Genomic DNA, 16,799 nt, shown 5'->3' with positions numbered 1-16,799 from the left:
GTTTTGCCAAGAGGTGGGATCTTGCGCAAAGAGGGGCTTCCCTACAGGTGGAGGCTTCTCTTTTGAAAGAGAGGGGCATTTGGACGAAATAGTAAGAGGAAGGTACCGGCTGGGTAGTCACTAGACAGAGGCTCTGGAATCTGAACTTTATTCGAGGGAGGCGGGATGGAGGGAGGAGGAGTCGGGGCCACACCTGGAATGGGCTGGCCAAGGGCTCATTACAGCCCCAGGTCATCACAACCGCCCGAGAAGGTAGAAGGTGTCAGGGAGTCCAGAGGTTTAAGGTATAAAGGTCGAGACCTGGGAAATGGGCGGGTTGGGCCAGGGCGGGGGCTGGGAAGGTGGGTAGGTTGCTGGGCTGCCTCCGATTGTGGCTGGGCCAGAGGGGTCTATTTTCTGCCCAGCTGGTCCTGGGAGCCCAGGAATCTGGCTGCTTCCTGAGCCCGACCCTCAACAGTGACCTGAGGGAGGGAGGGAGGGAGGGAGGGAGGGGAGAAAGGACTCCAGGGCATCTAAAGAACATTTGAGCTGCGCGTACACACAGTCAACCCCTAATTCCCTTCAGTTATTCAGCTCAGGCCTGAACCTATTTGACCCCGACGCCCCAGCCCCACTCGCCTAGGGCTTCGCGGCCTCTGGTTGCGGGGTGCGCACCTGAGGGGGCGTGGCCGCTGCCCTGAGGCCGGGCTCGAAGGAGTTAAGCAGAGGCCCGGCTTGCCCCGCCCCCGGCAGGCCGCGGAGCCTGAGCCCCAGCGGCGAAGGGGAGCAGCCGCCGCCCGCCCGCCCGCCTCCGCCTGCGGGGAGCCCGCCCGCCTGCCCGCCGGCGCCCGGGAGCGCCACCGCCACCGCCACCGCCTGGCCCAGGCCCAGGCCCAGGCCCTGCGCAGAGCGGAGCGGAGCGGCGTCCACCCGGGCCCAACAAGCCGGCGCGGCGGGGGCGGGCCCAGGATCTTCCGCGGATCTTCCATTCTCCTGGGCGGGAGCGGGAGCGGGAGCGGGAGCCCCGGCGCCCCTGATCGGGCTGGGCCCGCTCCCATGGCGAGCGCGGCCTGCCCGGGCCCCGGGGACCCTGCCATGTGAGGCAGGCCCCGGGCTGGGGGCCCGGCCATGGCCGGGGAACGGCCCCCACTACGGGGCCCTGGGCCCGGGCCCGGAGAGGCGCCGGGGGAGGGGCCCCCGGGGCCCGGGGGCGCGGGCGGAGCCCCGGGCCGGGGCCGCCCCTCCTCCTACCGGGCTCTCCGCAGCGCGGTGTCCAGCCTGGCACGCGTGGACGATTTCCACTGCGCTGAGAAGATCGGGGCCGGCTTCTTCTCGGAGGTCTACAAGGTAGGACCAGCAGAGAAGGCAGAGGGGCGGGACCGAGCCTTAGACGCAAGGATGGAACTAGGGGGCCCGGACCCTGGCGACCCGCCCGACCTGCGCCGGACTCGCCATCCCCTGCCGTCCCCTGCCGTCCCCAGGTTCGGCACCGACAGTCAGGGCAAGTCATGGTGCTGAAAATGAACAGGCTCCCCAGTAACAGGGGAAACACGCTACGGGAGGTGCAGTTGATGAACCGGCTCCGGCACCCCAACATTCTAAGGTGAGCGGCCCCAGCCGCTTGCTGGGAAGCTTGCTGCGGGATAGGGAAAAGGTCCCGCGGGAAAAGTGGGACCTGTGGAGAGGCCGCGGCTCCTACAGGCTACCCTGCTATCTTTCCCATCCTCTTCCAGGTTCATGGGGGTCTGTGTACACCAAGGGCAGCTGCACGCTCTTACAGAGGTGAGGATGGGCCAGGAAGGGGGGGACCCCACCACCACCACCAAGGGGAGAGAGAGTCAGCGGCCCGGTGCATCTACAGAGGACCAATGCGAGGCAGCAGGACCCAGGGGAGGCTTCCCTGAACTTCCCTTTAGGCAAACCACAAATAAAAGGCCTCAGCTGGTGCTGTCCAACAGATTTTGCTGCAGTGATAAGAATGTTCTATATTTGTGCTGTCCAAGGCCATAGCCACTAGCCACATGTGGCTGAGGAGCACCGGAAATGTGGCTAGTGTGACAGGAACTGAATGTTTAATTTTATTGAAAATTAACAATTTAAATTTAAATAGATGCACACGTATGGGACAGGACAGCCTTAGGATATGAATGGGGGACCCTAGAGCACAGCCTTACCCGCCTGACCTTTGTGACCCTCCTGAGTGTCCCCAGGCTTATACGTGGCAGACCTAGAGGACAGGCTGAAACTTGGATATTCATTCCCCTTCTCCTACCCCTATGTCCCAGTATATGAATGGGGGGACCCTGGAACAGCTGCTCAGCTCCCCCGAACCCCTATCCTGGCCTGTCAGGCTCCACCTGGCTTTGGACATTGCCCGCGGCCTGCGGTACCTGCATGCCAAAGGTGTATTCCATCGAGACCTCACATCCAAGGTAGGCTGAGTGGGTGGGTGGAGGCATGAAAGGGGATTTGAGATTTATTAGATTGTAACTGGCCCATGGATATTGGAATGTGGATAATAGACAACATTAGGATGTTGGGATAGCAAGACATTGGAGAATGCAGCACTGGGATGAGGGGGAGTGCTCTGAGGGACTGAGTACCATGCTGTGTTTGGAGTGATGGATTATGCTGCAAGATTGGGGTGCAATGGAAAACTGATTGGAGATCAGAGAGGGTTGGAGTTATTCTGGAGCGACAGGTCTTTGGGGTGCATATTGGGAGATCAGAGAACAGAAGGTGACGGGTATGTGGGGATGCTGTATGTGTATGTCAGAACTGTCTGATCCGGCGGGAAGACCGAGGCTTCACAGCTGTTGTGGGTGATTTCGGACTGGCTGAAAAGATTCCTGTGTATAGGTGAGGTGAATGTCCCATCCCCCTAAACCTCCCCAAAGACCCTTATCTAAGTGAAGCCCACAGGGACATTTCCCTTGGGGTGGGGAGGGGCTGACCTCATCCCCTTTTGTTGGGGGAGGGTGTCTGGGTGGGATGTTCCTGACCACTCTCCCCCTGCCTCTGCAGGGAAGGGGCAAGGAAGGAGCCATTGGCTGTGGTGGGTTCCCCGTACTGGATGGCTCCAGAGGTGTTGCGGGGTGAGCTGTATGATGAGAAGGTAAGATATCCAACCCTTCAGATATCCCAAGGCCTTCCAGAGACCCGTGAGATACTCTTATAAGGCCCCATCCCAAGTTCCTCCACAACCCTACCAGATATTCAGAAAACCCCCAGGACCCCCCTTACCCCTCACACCCCTTCCAACACAGGAAAACTGTCAGGACTCCCCCAAAGCCTGATGTGTTCCGACAAAATTCTGACATGAAACTGTCAGTGCTCCACCTGACATTCTCCCCTCCCCCTAGGCTGACGTCTTCGCCTTTGGGATTGTCCTCTGTGAGCTCATCGCACGAGTACCTGCGGACCCTGACTACCTACCCCGTACTGAGGTGAATGACGTGCCCAGGTTTTACAAGGAGGAACTCCAGATGAGGCAGATCGTAACCAAGGAGGGTTCCCTGGAAGTTGAGGTCCTGATCGGGGGTCAGCAGAAGAACTCAAGGAAGGCTGACTTGGAGGCCCCTCCTCTCTGTCCCCACAGGACTTTGGCCTGGATGTGCCTGCTTTCCGGACCCTGGTAGGGGATGACTGCCCGCTGCCTTTCCTGCTCCTGGCCATCCACTGCTGCAGCGTAAGAGCCTCACCCTCCCTCCCTGCCCTCCACCCCCACCCATCAGCTAACAAGGCCTGCCTGCCCAGGGGACGGGAGGAAAACTCAGGGACCCTCTTTTGTGCCCTGAGTGAAGCTGCCCGTCTCTCCCCATCAGATGGAACCTAGCACGCGTGCTCCCTTCACTGAAATCACCCAGCACCTGGAATGGATCCTGGAGCAGCTGCCTGAGCCAGCCCCCCTCCCCAGGGCTCCCCCGACACACAGTCAGGGTAAGTGAGCACAACTGGAGTCCTCTTGCCTCTCTCTTCCTTAGAACTTGGAATTATCTGGAGAGAATACGTGTTTTTTTTAGTTGAGAAGGCTGGGAGTGGGAGTGGAGTGGGGTGAGAGGATATCTCAAAGAAGATAGTTTTCTAATTCTAGAGCCAGAGGGAGGGGAACAAGGAAAGAAGAGGTAAAGGGGGCTGGAGGGGACATCTCCGCCTCTCCAGAGCACCCTGGGGGAGTTTCTTTTCTCAGCTCTAGTCCCACCAGCCTCCTGCTGAATAATGAGGCCCTCAGGGAACTGTGATCAAGGCTGAGAACAGTGACCACAGACTTCTCTGTCTATAGGGTCTGTTCCAAGAGGGGGTCCCTCTGCCACACTTCCCAGGCCAGACCTCCGGCTCTCCCGAAGCCGGTCAGACCTCTTCCTGCCCCCATCGCCAGAATCACCCCCCAACTGGGGGGACAATCTGACTCGAGTCAACCCCTTTTCACTACGGGAAGACCTCAGAGGTGGCAAGATCAAGCTCCTGGACACACCCAGCAAGCCGGTCGCCCCCCTATCCCTTGTACCACCATCACCACTGCCCTCCACCCAGCTGCCCTTGGTGGCCGCTCCAGAGACCTCGGTCCAGCCTGGGACACCTGCCCGCCGCTGCCGCTCGCTGCCATCATCCCCTGAACTCCCCCGACGTATGGAGACAGCACTGCCAGGTCCTGGCCCTCCTGCTATGGGCCCCTCCGCTGAAGAGAGGATGGAGTGTGAGGGCAGTAGCCCTGAGCCAGAACCCCCAGGACCAGCACCCCAGCTGCCCCTGGCCATGGCCACAGACAACTTCATCAGCACTTGTTCCTCAACCTCCCAGCCCTGGTCTGCTAGCTCAGGAGCTCCCCTTAACAACAACCCCCCAGCCGTGGTGGTGAACTCCCCGCAAGGCTGGGCCAGGGAGCCCTGGAACCGGGCCCAGCATAGCCTGCCCCGCGCAGCAGCCCTGGAGCGGACAGAACCCTCGCCGCCGCCTTCAGCTCCCCGGGAGTCGGAGGAGGGGCTGCCCTGCCCTGGCTGCTGCCTCGGCCCCTTCAGCTTTGGCTTCCTGTCCATGTGCCCCCGCCCCGCACCCGCTGTGGCCCGCTACCGCAACCTGAACTGTGAGGCGGGCAGCCTCCTCTGCCACCGCGGGCACCATGCCAAGCCGCCCACACCCAGCCTGCAGCTGCCTGGGGCACGCTCTTAGCAGCGGGGCCTGTGGTCTCCGGCCTCCACCTTCGGCCTTCAGGATGCCCTGTGAGGACAGAGCGCACATGCTGGACAGGGCCAGCCCCGGATGGGCTGAGGAGCTCTTCTCCCTGTAGAGGGGGACCTCGGCATGGACGCGAGGAACAGAACATTTCCTTTCCAAGCCCTGGGCTCGCTCTCCCGTGGGGATCACCGAACCAGACAAAGCATTGCTGACACACGAGACTAACACGTGCAAATTATTTAAAAATATTTCAATAAAACTGCCTGGCTGGCTCCGGGCTGCCCCTATCCACTCAGCCCGTGCGCCCTCCCCACCTATTCCACTGTGAGAGGTCTGGGGAAGGCCAAAATCTCTTCTAGTAGCTTCTTTACTCTTCCCCCAGGAACAGTCCAGTTTCTGGGCCAGGATCTCCAGCAGGCAGCAGGGTTGCCTAGAAATGCTGGGCATGGGTCAGCCCTTGGCCAGGCACAGTCCAGGCAGAGTGAGGACCCACTGGAGGGAGGTGGACCTTAGGACCTGCAGGCTACAGGTTAGGGATGAAGGGCACAGGCTCTTGTCAGCGTGAGTATCAGGAGAATTAAAGCATCAGTGAGCCCCACAGTTGACTGCCCCTCGGAATCCTCATCCAGCTCCCCATCTCCTCCCCAGCTCCCTGGACAGCCACATAGCCAGCCTCCCCTGCCCAGCGCCCCGTTATGTAAGCAGACCAAGCCCCTGGTGGCTATGGACATGGCTGTCACTTCCAGGAACAAGGTTTCCCCCTGGCTTCTGGGGCCCTGCTCCGAGCCCTCTGCCCCCGGACTCCCATGCCTCATCCCATCCCCTACACTTACCCAGCTCAGTGCAAAGAGCCGTCGCCATCCGGATACCTGAAAGTTTTCATCTCACAGATAGAGGGAAGAGAAGAATGACAGTCTTCTGCTTTCAGACTCCGCTGCTCACTTTCTACCTTGCCACATTTTTGGCTTCGACTATAAAACCTGAAGGGTGGTGGAGTAGCACTGGGATAAGCTCTGGACCCCTCCTATACCATCCTTTCCCTTGCCCTGCACAAACCTAACTCACCCTGCCGTCCTAGAGCCATGTGTGGGATAGTTCAGGGACAGGTGTCTGGACTCCAAGGCAGAGAGTCTATAAAACGAGGGGAGGGAAAAATCACCCAAGGTCTTAAAGATGGAAACTCCAGTTAGGGAACTACCCTGTTTCAGGGTCCCTGGGGTTGATCCTCAAAGTTACCCCTTTGCTTCCTTTCTCACTTCCCTGGGGCAACTCTAGTGCCCCAAGTGGCCTTGACTGAAAAAGTACTACTTCAGTTTAGGTAGCCTTGTCAGGGCTGGGAAGTTAGAAGGCCAGGGCTCATCGAAGCTGTGAAGCCCTAGCTAAATCTTCAACTAATCCCTCTGAGAGAAAGATGACATAGGTCCCAAACTAGTAATTTTTTTAAATAAAGCAAGTAACTTTTTAAAATAAAGTACCTAGGGACTGCTAGGTACTGGGGATGCAATACGGAGCAAGCCTGCCCTAAGAGTTATTAATCAAATAGAAGAAATGGACAAATGGGCAATTATAAAATTGACTTGTGAAAATGTGTTGGGAGCAGGACCTGGAGGGAGATCTCATTACTATGTCTCTAGAAAGGGATTATAGAGGATTTTTATTGCCCAAAAGTCCTAACAAACTTACGGTTGGTATTTTGTACCATCAATCCACTGCCAGTATTTATCATTTCTGAGGCCAATCCAGTATGATTCAGCTGAACCACCTTGTGTCAACACCTTTTGTAAGTTTCTGTCATAATAAGTCTGAAGGGAGATTCAGAGAGACCAGAGGTGTGTGAGGAGAGATGGGAAATATTGGAATGGGGGGAGGAAGGGGGTGTTGCGCGGAGGGGACCTGGGCCGATGGAAGGAAGTGAACACTAGAGAGGCCGTGAACTTTGGCGAGAGGGCTGTACCCGACCTTGGTGCGTGACATCAGCTCATCGGTGACCATCCCCACATCCTTCAAGTGCCGCCCTGCAGATGCAGACTGACCCTTCAGTTCACGTACGTGTGTGTGCATGTGCGCACGCGCACACACACACATACACACACACCCTGGGTAAGAATTTCTGCCAGTCTTTGAAGAGGAGTCATTCTGTGGGCTGTTCTGGTCACAAGGAACCAATCCCCACAATCCAGCCCAGTAGGTATGGAACCTGTCTGCCTGAGAGTCAAAGAGCCTGTTCAGCAGCCCAGAGCTGACCAGAAAGTTAAGGTGAGAAACAGGTCAAAGTAAAGATGGCTTGTAAGTTTCAACTCTCATGCCAACCCTAGTCAGTTAGTAGGGTCACCTGGAGCACTGAGCTGAGAAGCTGCATGGAAAAGGGACACACACCCTGTGTGCACTGCCATCCCTGACTTGACATATGTCCCTTTACCCAACAGTACCCACTACAGTCTTTGAATAGGGGTTTGCTTACTCCATATGAATGACTAACTCCATATGAATGAGTAACGTAGCTGAATATGGCCAGGTCAGAGGACAGAGATTTGCAATGGCGCTGGCTTTCCTCCCAAGTTCTCTTAGTAGCTGAGATGTAAAAGCAACGCCTTTCACTCAGTATCCATCCCAAGGGACAGCAGGAATCTAAAAAGCAGAAAGAGTGTGAGAGCACTGCCCAGACCCAGGAGGGAGATCTCAACACTTGGAATGAAAGTGACTACTCAGCAATCTGGTTGGTAACAGTATTCCCTGGGGTCGAAACTCAGTGCCTTCACTTCTCGTCCTTAATCATTGCAATCTTTCTTCACCTCCCATGGAAATGCCATAGCTGTGCATACTTAGTAAAAGCCTTTAACATTCAAAAACTTTACTCCTTAAAATCTGGGAGGTTTATTTGAAAAGGGCTGATGGTACTATCCTCTATTTCTGAACAATTGCAGTCCACCCCCCATTTAGGGTAACCTCACCTGGGTTCCCAATAAACAAGTGTTCAGTAGGCCTCCCATTCGTCTCATTGGCTCCCTAAAGCATCCCCACTGCGTGTTCAGAACTTTCCCACACTCCTCAGACTGCTAGCCATCACCTTCCCCTCCACTCTTCCACAAGTAGACAACCTTGCTTCGTGCTTTGCTGAAATTGTCAGACACTTGTGTGAACTCTCTCCGTTTTCCTCCCCTCCACCTCAAAATCTGTCACTTCTCTGTTCCACTTTTCCTGACTATCCGTCAGAAATAAACCTCCCTCTTTCTTTAATGTCCCACACCCAGTCTGTACTCCTGATCCCAACCCACCTCTCTCCACTGCTTTGTCCCATCCATCCTACCTCTGTCACTCAAAAATCATTCCTTTTCCAGCTCCCTCTCTTCTGTCTACATTTCCTCACCCCTATCCAGCTACTCCCTTGAGTTACTGAGCTACAGCAACCTAAAAGAATAAAAAGAAGTCATTATGACCAAATGGATGAGGGTGAGGGGATAAGCACATGTTGAAAGATAGGCAGTGGCCTTGGAGGCCAGGATGAGGATGTTTTATTTTTACGAGGGTGAGTCAAAAAGTATCCGCACTCTGGCTGTAGACTTTATAGAAGTTTTAATATAACTGGAGTGCGGATACTTTTTGACTCACCATCATATATTATGAGCAAGAGAAAGTTGATGTAAGGTTTTAAATTGAGGAATTTTGTTCTCTGGCTGTAACCCAAGTGCCTGGGCACAGTGCTGGACATACAGTATATATTCCATAATTTTGATGTAATTAATTAACTGAAATGACATGATCTTAACTGGGATGATACGATCAGATTTTTGTTTTTAAAGGATTACTCTGTCTGCAACAAGAAAAATGGATTTAGAAGGGGGATGTTTAGGAAAAACATTCAGCAAGGTGTTGCAGTTATCTTTGCAAGAGATGAGGACGGGCAAAGATGCAAATAGATGTATAGACCTGGTGGTAGAAAATAGAGGGAATTCCTCTCTGACAGAGTAGGGCATCTGCTGAGTGTGAGAGAGAGGGTAGTAGAGTATGGACAGCCAGCTGACCACTGCAGAGTTGCCAGGCAGTGCTAGGGCCCAAGCTGAGGTTGAGACTAGAGTTTCGTGGCACCAAGCAGAATGACTGCACAGCTTGTCACCCCTGGGTGCAGGCATGTGCATTCATCCAGAGTTGAGATATTGCCAGCCAGGTGCACCAGAAAGACAATGGAATCAAGGAGTGAGTGGGGCAGCTGAAGTGATGGGCTCCCAAATCCAAGACGGGTAGAGAAGTGAAGACAGATGATGGCTGATGGGAAGGGAGGAGACAGGGGAGCCAGCAGGTTGGAGGCTTCAGTGAGGTGGAAGAAGTGTGGAGAAAGCCTGGAGGGGGCCAGCTGTGGTCAGAGTGAAGACCTGAAGCTGTCCTTTCGGCAGAAGAGCGGTTTGGAGTGCTGAGGTCTAGGGTTCAGCTGTGGGGGAGCAAGGGGCAGCACTGGCATGGAATTGCGGCTTGTAGAGGAGAAGATTAAAGAAATGAGGCCTGGGGGTGTCTGTACATAATCTCTCTATTTGAAGCTTGGGGGAGTATCCAGATGCCCCTGAGCTCGACAGAGCCTAACCTCTAGACAATCAGTCCATGGACATTCCAGTCCCCTTGGGCCGGGGACCCCGCCTCAACCTCAGCCTACTTTGGCAGACCCTCTATGTGTCCCCCTCCCTCGTCCCCACATACTGGCTGGACTCCTTTCGAAAGGGATGAGCATTCCACCCTAGTTCCCTGCCCCACAACACCCCATCCACGTCATTGTAAGGGCTTCAGCTGCCTTGCCCCAACCCCAGACTGAACCTCATCCACCAGTAATTCTTAATCTTTTGGGGAATCTCAGATGTAGAGAGACTTAATTAAAGCTATAGGTCCTCTCTTTAGAAAAACGTGCGAACAACCAATTTCACATCCAGATTCAGGGGGTTCCAAAATCCTTGCCACTGATGTCAAGCCAGGTGAGCCCTGAGTTTGCTGCCCTAGACAGTGTCATTTGCATTGCTGGCTACCACCTGCTTCTCCTCTACAGGATCCGCCTTAGAGCTGGGTGAGCCCCCCTAAATCCAGTATGCAGCTAGACCCTTCTCCCTGTTGGCGAAGGCTGCACAGATCACGTCCTCCCGCACTCTGGCTCATTACCCCTTTCCTGAGCAACTCAGGGGCTCCCTAACAGATAGACAGACCCCTCACTTCAATCCATCCCTCATGGCAGGTCCCCCCCATCTCTCCTTTCCCAGAGAAGATACCTGGTGAGAGGCATGAGAAGAAGGGCTTCAGTGTATCCTGCACGCTGCTCAGCCTCTGCTCCAAGTTCATGCTCTGTGTCTCCTTATTTCTCAGTGCCTCTTTTGTCTTCTCTCCTTCCGACTGGCAGGCCTGCAACTGCTCTTTGGTAGCCTGGCCAACCTTCTGTTCCACCTGTAGTGTTTCCTGACTCTCAGCCAGCTCCCTCCTGGATCCCTGCAAAGCCTCTTCCCTCTGCTCCAGCTGGGTTATCTTTAGGTGCAGCTGCTGCCTCAGGGTGCTGTTAGTGGCTTCCAGAGCTCTATTCATCTGCTGGAGCTGCTGAGACACCTGCAGATCTGTTTGGCCATAAAAAGAGATTTGGAGGACATCTTCAGCCATGCTCTGGTGCCCTGAGGCTTCAGCATCAGTCCTTTTTCTGCTTCTTGCGATTTTTTGCATAACAGGCTGGGATGGAATATAAGATCCGACTGCCTGAAGCATAAGGAGGTACTGGATTAGGTAAGGACGGTTTAGGAAGTCACAGGACTCTGAAACAGACCTGGCTGGAAACCAGACTGAAAGCTGAGGATGTTGTGGTAGTGACTCCTGCCCAGCCGAGGAAGGGCAGCTCTCGGGGAGAGTGGGGGAGAAAGTTGCTTGGGGTAAGTGGGAAATGGGAGGGGGTGGCCATACTCACAGTGCACTCCCAGGCAGATGGCAGCCGTGCCTAACAGCAGACAGGTGAGGAGGAGGCCCAGAAGGAGGTGCTGCATGCAGGCTGCATGGCCTTAGGGAGACAGTGGGATGGGGGGCAGTGAGCCCCATGACAGTTGATAGACTGAGGGAGTGGGGGTGGAGGAGATTCATCCGACAGAGGGCTGGGAGCCCGCGTGGTGGTTTCTGTCCCGCAGTCTCCGAGGTGAGGTGTTCCACAGTAAGGGCTGGGGGTCGTCACTGCTAAGTACTGAGGGGCATTACCTGCTAGGACGGGGAACTAAAATCTCAGACAGAGAATGGAAAGGGGGGTACGTGAATGGGGACCATAGAAAGGGGGTAGGGAGGAGAGGCTCTGGGTCGATGGGTCGGAAAGATCGCTCTAAGGATGAGGTGAACGCGGCAGGGGAGGGGGTCACTGGGCTGCCCGGGCGGACCGGAGGGCTGCGCCCCGGGCTCAATCCCTGGGCCAGATCTGCGCACCGCGGGGCCCAGCACCACCTGCCGCGGGGCCCAGCGCTGGCACCTGACTCCGCGGCCTCCCCGGCGGGCCCGGTGCGGGGAGGCTGCCCAGCCCGAGGCCGCGCCCCGCCCCGCCTCGCAGGCCGGAGCACAGCGGGGCAGCGGGTGGCGCGCGCGGGGCGGGGAGGACCCGGTACTCACAGGGAAGAATCCGCCCGGCGGCTGGTGATGTCACGGGGCTCCAGGCAGCAGTTGGCTGCTCCGGCTGGGCCCCTGCGGAAGGGAGCGACTCCAGTTTGAAGGTGGGAAAGCCAGGAAATGCCCCTTCTCCTCACCCCAGCCCCTCCACCGCACCGAGACCCCAGTCCGTCCTAAGGTGACTTCTGCCACTGCTCCGGGACACTCTTAGCGCTCTCCGGAGTTCCTCATCTCTCCTGGGACTCTTGTTCCCTCCTGGGTCTTACCTTATCCTTTCCCCGGGGACCCTCTGTCACCCTCCTGGGTCTCCCTTTATCTTTTCCTCTGGGGCCCCTCATCGGCCTGCCAAAACCCTCTCCCCGGGAGTGCTCTCTCCCCTCCCCCCTCCCCTCTCTTTTCTCTCCAGGGACTCCCCATCTCCCACTCGAGCTCAGCTCCGCAGTGGGGCTGCCCTGATCCCTCCGTGGAGCCCTCGCTTCCCCTGGGATCCCCGCCTTGCCCCGGGAGCTTTGTTCTTGCTTGGCTCCCTAACTGGTGCCCATCTCTTCCTGAGAACCCATCCTTTCTCCAAGGGTACTGTCCCCCCAAGAATGCTGTGGACTCCCTGGCTCGAAACACAGCTCCCCGCAAACACACAGCCCCTGGGCTCTCCAGACCTGCTTTGTCCCCTAATCCAGCAGAAGCCAAGCTTGGTCGCCCCGCTGGGCCTGGGATCACTTGAACATTCTCATAGGTGAGTTCCCCATCTTCATCAGCCTCTGGGTCTGGAGAGGAGACAAAAGGTGGGATCAGAATTGGGATCTCTGGGGTGGGAGTGGGGTCTTGAAGGAGGTTGGAGATGCAGAATCAAGGAAACACCTCATCCACCCTTACCCTGTCCCAGCCGGCTGGAGACGCTGTTCTTCAGGGGAGCCTTCACAAACCGCAGGTCTGCATAGGTGATGGCCTCAGCCATGGTCCTGAGCACCTCTGCTCCCACTCGTCTCCCTCCTCTTCCACCTGCCACAGGCCACCCTTGCCACTCTCCCCTCTGTCCCTTCACACTCTTAGGCTCTGTGTTCCCTTGGTGACTGCACAGCTTAGTGCTTTGCCCTGTGACTTCCAGTCACAAAAGAGGAAGATGTGAGCCAGTCTCAGCCAGATGGGTTCAGTGAAGCAAACGGCATCCCTGAACCCCGGCCAGAGGGGCAGGGGAGGGGAAGCTGAGGTCCAGAGCATGGGGTTCAGGGCTGTGGGGCGTCACAGAACCAATACTCAGGCCTGTCCCTGTGTCTTGCCTGTGCTTCTCCTTCATGTGCCCCAGACCCACCTCGACAGTGCTGGGCTCCAGACACCCCCCTCACCATCCAGCCTGATTTGCCTCGCTCCTTTCCTGGTGGCCCAGTCCACAGGCTTTCTAAGTGCAGTCGAAGCTCTTTTGTGCTCAACTGACCACAGAGGATCTCCCTAATCATTGCTCCAGGGTGGGGCTCCATCCTCCCCATCAGATTGAGGGCTCCTAGTGTGGAGCCCTAGCTCCTCCTCATCCTGGGGTTCCCAGTGGATATGAGTTCCCAGAAGGGGGGTGCCTGATTGGGTGGAACTTTTCTCTCCATCAGTTTGGGGGCTTTCAGGGTGGGCCCGGCTCCCCTTCTACTACAGTCCTACAGAGCTGCCAAGAATCCCATATGCAGAGAAGTTCTCACTCCAAAGCCCTTCCTGGGCATGTGCCAACCCTTTGGAGGATGCAGAAGATAGAGAACAAACTGACTCTCCTATGTAAACACCCCCAGACTCTCGCTTCACAGCCTTTCCCTGGCCTCTTCCACCTCTGGCCAGTCAGCCCCCTTCCTTGTCCCATCCTGCCTCTGGCAGACTCACGCGAGCCCTGTGTTCCCATATCTGAGCCAGACCCAGGAAGCTGAGTCCAGGAAGCAGAAGCTCTGGGACAGCCGGGCTGGGTGAGGGTGAGGGACACCACAGTTTGTGCGCCTCTGGAAAAACCTGCAGCACTGACTGTTCGTGCACCTTGTTGGGGGTCAGGGAGCAGGTGAGTAAAAAGGACTTGCGTGGGGATGAAGGTGGACTGCAGCTTCTCAGAGGGGAGGCAAAGAAACAGAGCAGGGCTGGGCTCTGAGCGGGCAGACTCTGGACCAGCCAAGGTTTTGCTTGCTTCTTGGTTTGGCTTTGGCTTCTCTCTTAGTCTCATAGTAAAATTCTTCCTATAAAAATTTTCTGTGGGAATTCCCTGGTGGTTAGAACTCCACACTCTCACTGCCAAGGGCCCAGGTTCAGCCCCTGGTCAAGGAACTAAGATCCCACAGGCCACGTGGCACTGCCAAAAAAAAAAAAAAAAGTCCCTACGTTGTTCCTTTACACCCAGCCCTAATGAAAATGGGGGCATTTGTAGGGGAAGACCAGGGACTGAGAGGCCTGGCTGATGGAGGAGAGGAAAAAGCAGGTGGGGGGACCCCCAGAATGTGACCCCCAAAAGGGCCTACTGTGGGTGAGAAGAGGCTGGAACAAGACAAGGTATGGAGGTGGGAAAAACCCACCGCGAGTAGGTGACATCCGCCCCCTCAGAACCCTCTCCCCCACACGCAGCTGTGGGGAGGAAAAAGGAAGGAGAACGAGGTCCTCCCCACAAGCTAGCAGCTTGTAGTGTATGGTTAGTGGTGTGTGGAGGGCACTGTGATAGGCCTGTGGGTCTGATGAGAGCTCTGCCCAGCAGTGTCACATAGTCTGCCCCAGAAAAAGTGCCCACTGACACAGAAGAACACATTTGTCACATGAAAAACGTGTTGGAGAGAGAGGCAGACATCCACACAGGTGTAAGCGTGCAAGCATGCACACGCATCCCCAGGTCTCTGCAGTCTCTCGGGGTGTCTGTGCGAAGCGAGCATCTCTGCCCAAGCCTGCCTGGAGGGTTAAGCACAGAGGCTTCTGTGGCCTGAAGGATGCCTGTGGTGGCTGTGGTTTTTTTCCACAGCGGCGGGAAATGACAGGCCATTTTCAGAAGTCTTAAAAGGTCATGGGGACAGATTCTACAAGCATTTCCTTTGCAAGGCTCACTGTTTCCTAAGGTGTCCCTGCAGCTGTTAACCCTCCATGCTTGATTAAAGTTTCCAACAACCCAGCCCCCTCCCCCAGGCACAAGATCAGGGCTTCCCCCAGACAGTGACAGTGGTGTATGTTGGTGACGGCCTGGGAGCCTCAGGGGCCTGTGAAAGTGAGTGGGATCGGGAGTGTACAGAGCAGCTGGTGGCAGGAGTGAGTGGGGGTGGTCAGGGCACTTGTATCTGTGGTGCACAGGGCATGGGGCGTGGGGACAGCATGCGTGTAAATCAACTGCAGGAACACTTGCAGGAATTCTGTAAACTGGAGATAGTGTCCCAGTTTTCAGAACCCATGTGCAGCAGGGCCTGGATGCCAGGTAAAATGCCAAAACCCAGCTTCAAATGAGTATGTGCTCAAAAAAGGAGTCAATGGGCATGTTGCCCAACGCGACCCTTGCAGAGACTTCAGGAGGGCGCATGCCCAAAGGGGACTGAATGAGCTAAACCGCACGCCCACACTGCCTTGGACATCTTAGGCCGGCTGGGCCTGGGTTTCTGTCCTACTTAGCTCTTTTGGTGATGGATACACATCTCCTCATGACGCTCTGCAGTCACTTGGTGCTAGACCATCATGTGGCCTTCTTTTGTGAAGAGGGCATGAAAGCAGAGTCCGTCTCCTTCCCCATGTGTGCCACATGGGGTCTATGCGATTGAAATGCATATTTCCTTTCGAGGCTGGACGTCAGAAAGGACATCTGTAACTCTGAGCCACACCTCACCTGCCCAAAGGAATGCCTGGGGGGTTCTCAGAGCTGAGGGGCCAGTGCTACATTTCAGCTTTTCCAGGTTCATAATTTCAGCTGAGATCCTAGAGGACAAACACCAAAGCCCATTTCTTGCCCTCTCCTGACCCCTCCATGCTTATTTCAGGGAGTGGTTCTACGGTAGACAAGAGGAGGGAGCCCAGCTATGAGAGCATCGGGAAAGAATTTGCTGTGTGGAAACGGGCTCATCTGGGCTCCAGTGGTCCAGTGGTCCAGTGGCTAAGACTCGGCCCCCCCAATTCAGGGGGCCCGGGTTTGATCCCTGGTCAGGGAACTAGATCCCACAAGCTGCAACTAAAGATCCTATGTGCCACAACTAAGACCCAGTGCAGCCAAATAAATAAATATTTTTTAAAGGGAGGGGAGGGGCTCAACTGTATAAACTTTGGTGAAGTCCAGCCAACATAAGTAAGTCTCCTGAGACTCTGAAAGTCAGGTTCTATCCATCTTCATTACCTTAACCCAGGAGTCATTACCTGACTCCAGGAGGCCCTAATCTACAGACAGGATGTAATAAGCAGAAAAGCAGCCTTCCTCAAATGCTCACAATCTGATCCTCAGAACCTGTGGAAAGGATAGGTTACTTTACTGACAAAAATTGTTAACTTGATTAAGTTAAGGACCTTTAGATAGGCAGATCATTCTGCTTTATCCCGGGAAGCCAATGTAATCACAAGTCCTTGAAAGGATGAAGCTTTCAGGGCCATGAGAAGAAAGAGATTTGGCCATGGGAAGAAAGAGATTTAGCCATGGAAGAAGAGGCAGAGAGGTGTGATGTGAGAAGATCTCCACCTGCAGATGCTGGGTCTGGAGGCAGAGGAAGGGGACCACAAGCCAAGGAATGCAGGCAGCCTCTAGAAGCTGGAAGAGGCAAAGAAACAGATCCTCACCTAGAGTCTCCAGAAAGCAACTAGCCCTGCTGCCACCTTGACTTTAATCCAGTGAGATCTGTGTCAGACCTCTTACCAACAGAACTGTAAGATAAGAAACTTGTTTTTTTTTTTTTTAATTTTTCTTGGAGTATAGTTGATTTAAAATGTTGTGTTAGTTTCAGGTATACAGAAAAGTGAATCAGTTATACATATACATATATCCACTCTTTTTTAGATTCTTTTCCCATATAGGTCATTACAGAGTATTGCATAGAGTTCCCTGTGCTATACAGTATGTCCTTATTAGTTATCTA

General features: G+C 55.3%; 2 protein-coding genes across 5 annotated transcripts; one reads left to right on the top strand and one right to left on the bottom strand.

The window, feature by feature from the left end:
* The first annotated feature begins 254 nt into the window (after nt 1–254).
* Nucleotides 255–5,426, top strand: TESK1 (testis associated actin remodelling kinase 1). Of its 4 annotated transcripts, none has more exons than XM_057724564.1 (11): nt 255–284; nt 733–1,326; nt 1,461–1,582; nt 1,713–1,761; nt 2,265–2,411; nt 2,756–2,838; nt 3,004–3,094; nt 3,342–3,425; nt 3,578–3,667; nt 3,804–3,918; nt 4,262–5,426. In XM_057724564.1, the coding sequence occupies exons 2-11, from the start codon at nt 1,108–1,110 to the stop codon at nt 5,146–5,148; spliced, it is 1,887 nt and encodes a 628-aa protein (XP_057580547.1). In that variant the 5' UTR covers nt 255–284; nt 733–1,107; the 3' UTR covers nt 5,149–5,426. The 4 variants fall into 4 exon arrangements, with proteins under 4 accessions (XP_057580547.1, XP_057580545.1, XP_057580546.1 ...); XM_057724562.1 differs by having other exon boundaries at nt 267–284; nt 566–1,326; XM_057724563.1 differs by lacking the exon at nt 255–284 and having other exon boundaries at nt 536–1,326.
* Nucleotides 5,427–5,507: 81 nt separating this feature from the next.
* Nucleotides 5,508–12,797, bottom strand: CD72 (CD72 molecule). Its single transcript, XM_057724566.1, has 10 exons — nt 12,628–12,797; nt 12,411–12,518; nt 11,758–11,829; nt 11,078–11,167; nt 10,401–10,736; nt 7,616–7,782; nt 6,838–6,956; nt 6,220–6,285; nt 5,988–6,134; nt 5,508–5,677 (listed from the first exon to the last, which is right to left on the bottom strand). The coding sequence occupies exons 1-9, from the start codon at nt 12,707–12,709 to the stop codon at nt 5,993–5,995; spliced, it is 1,182 nt and encodes a 393-aa protein (XP_057580549.1). The 5' UTR covers nt 12,710–12,797; the 3' UTR covers nt 5,508–5,677; nt 5,988–5,992.
* Nucleotides 12,798–16,799: the final 4,002 nt, after the last annotated feature.

The sequence above is a fragment of the Hippopotamus amphibius genome, chromosome 2, assembly GCF_030028045.1.
Source record: "Hippopotamus amphibius kiboko isolate mHipAmp2 chromosome 2, mHipAmp2.hap2, whole genome shotgun sequence".
NCBI lineage: Eukaryota > Metazoa > Chordata > Mammalia > Artiodactyla > Hippopotamidae > Hippopotamus > Hippopotamus amphibius.
Note: the sequence above shows the minus strand (reverse complement) of the source record. Positions and strands in the feature narration are given on the sequence as shown.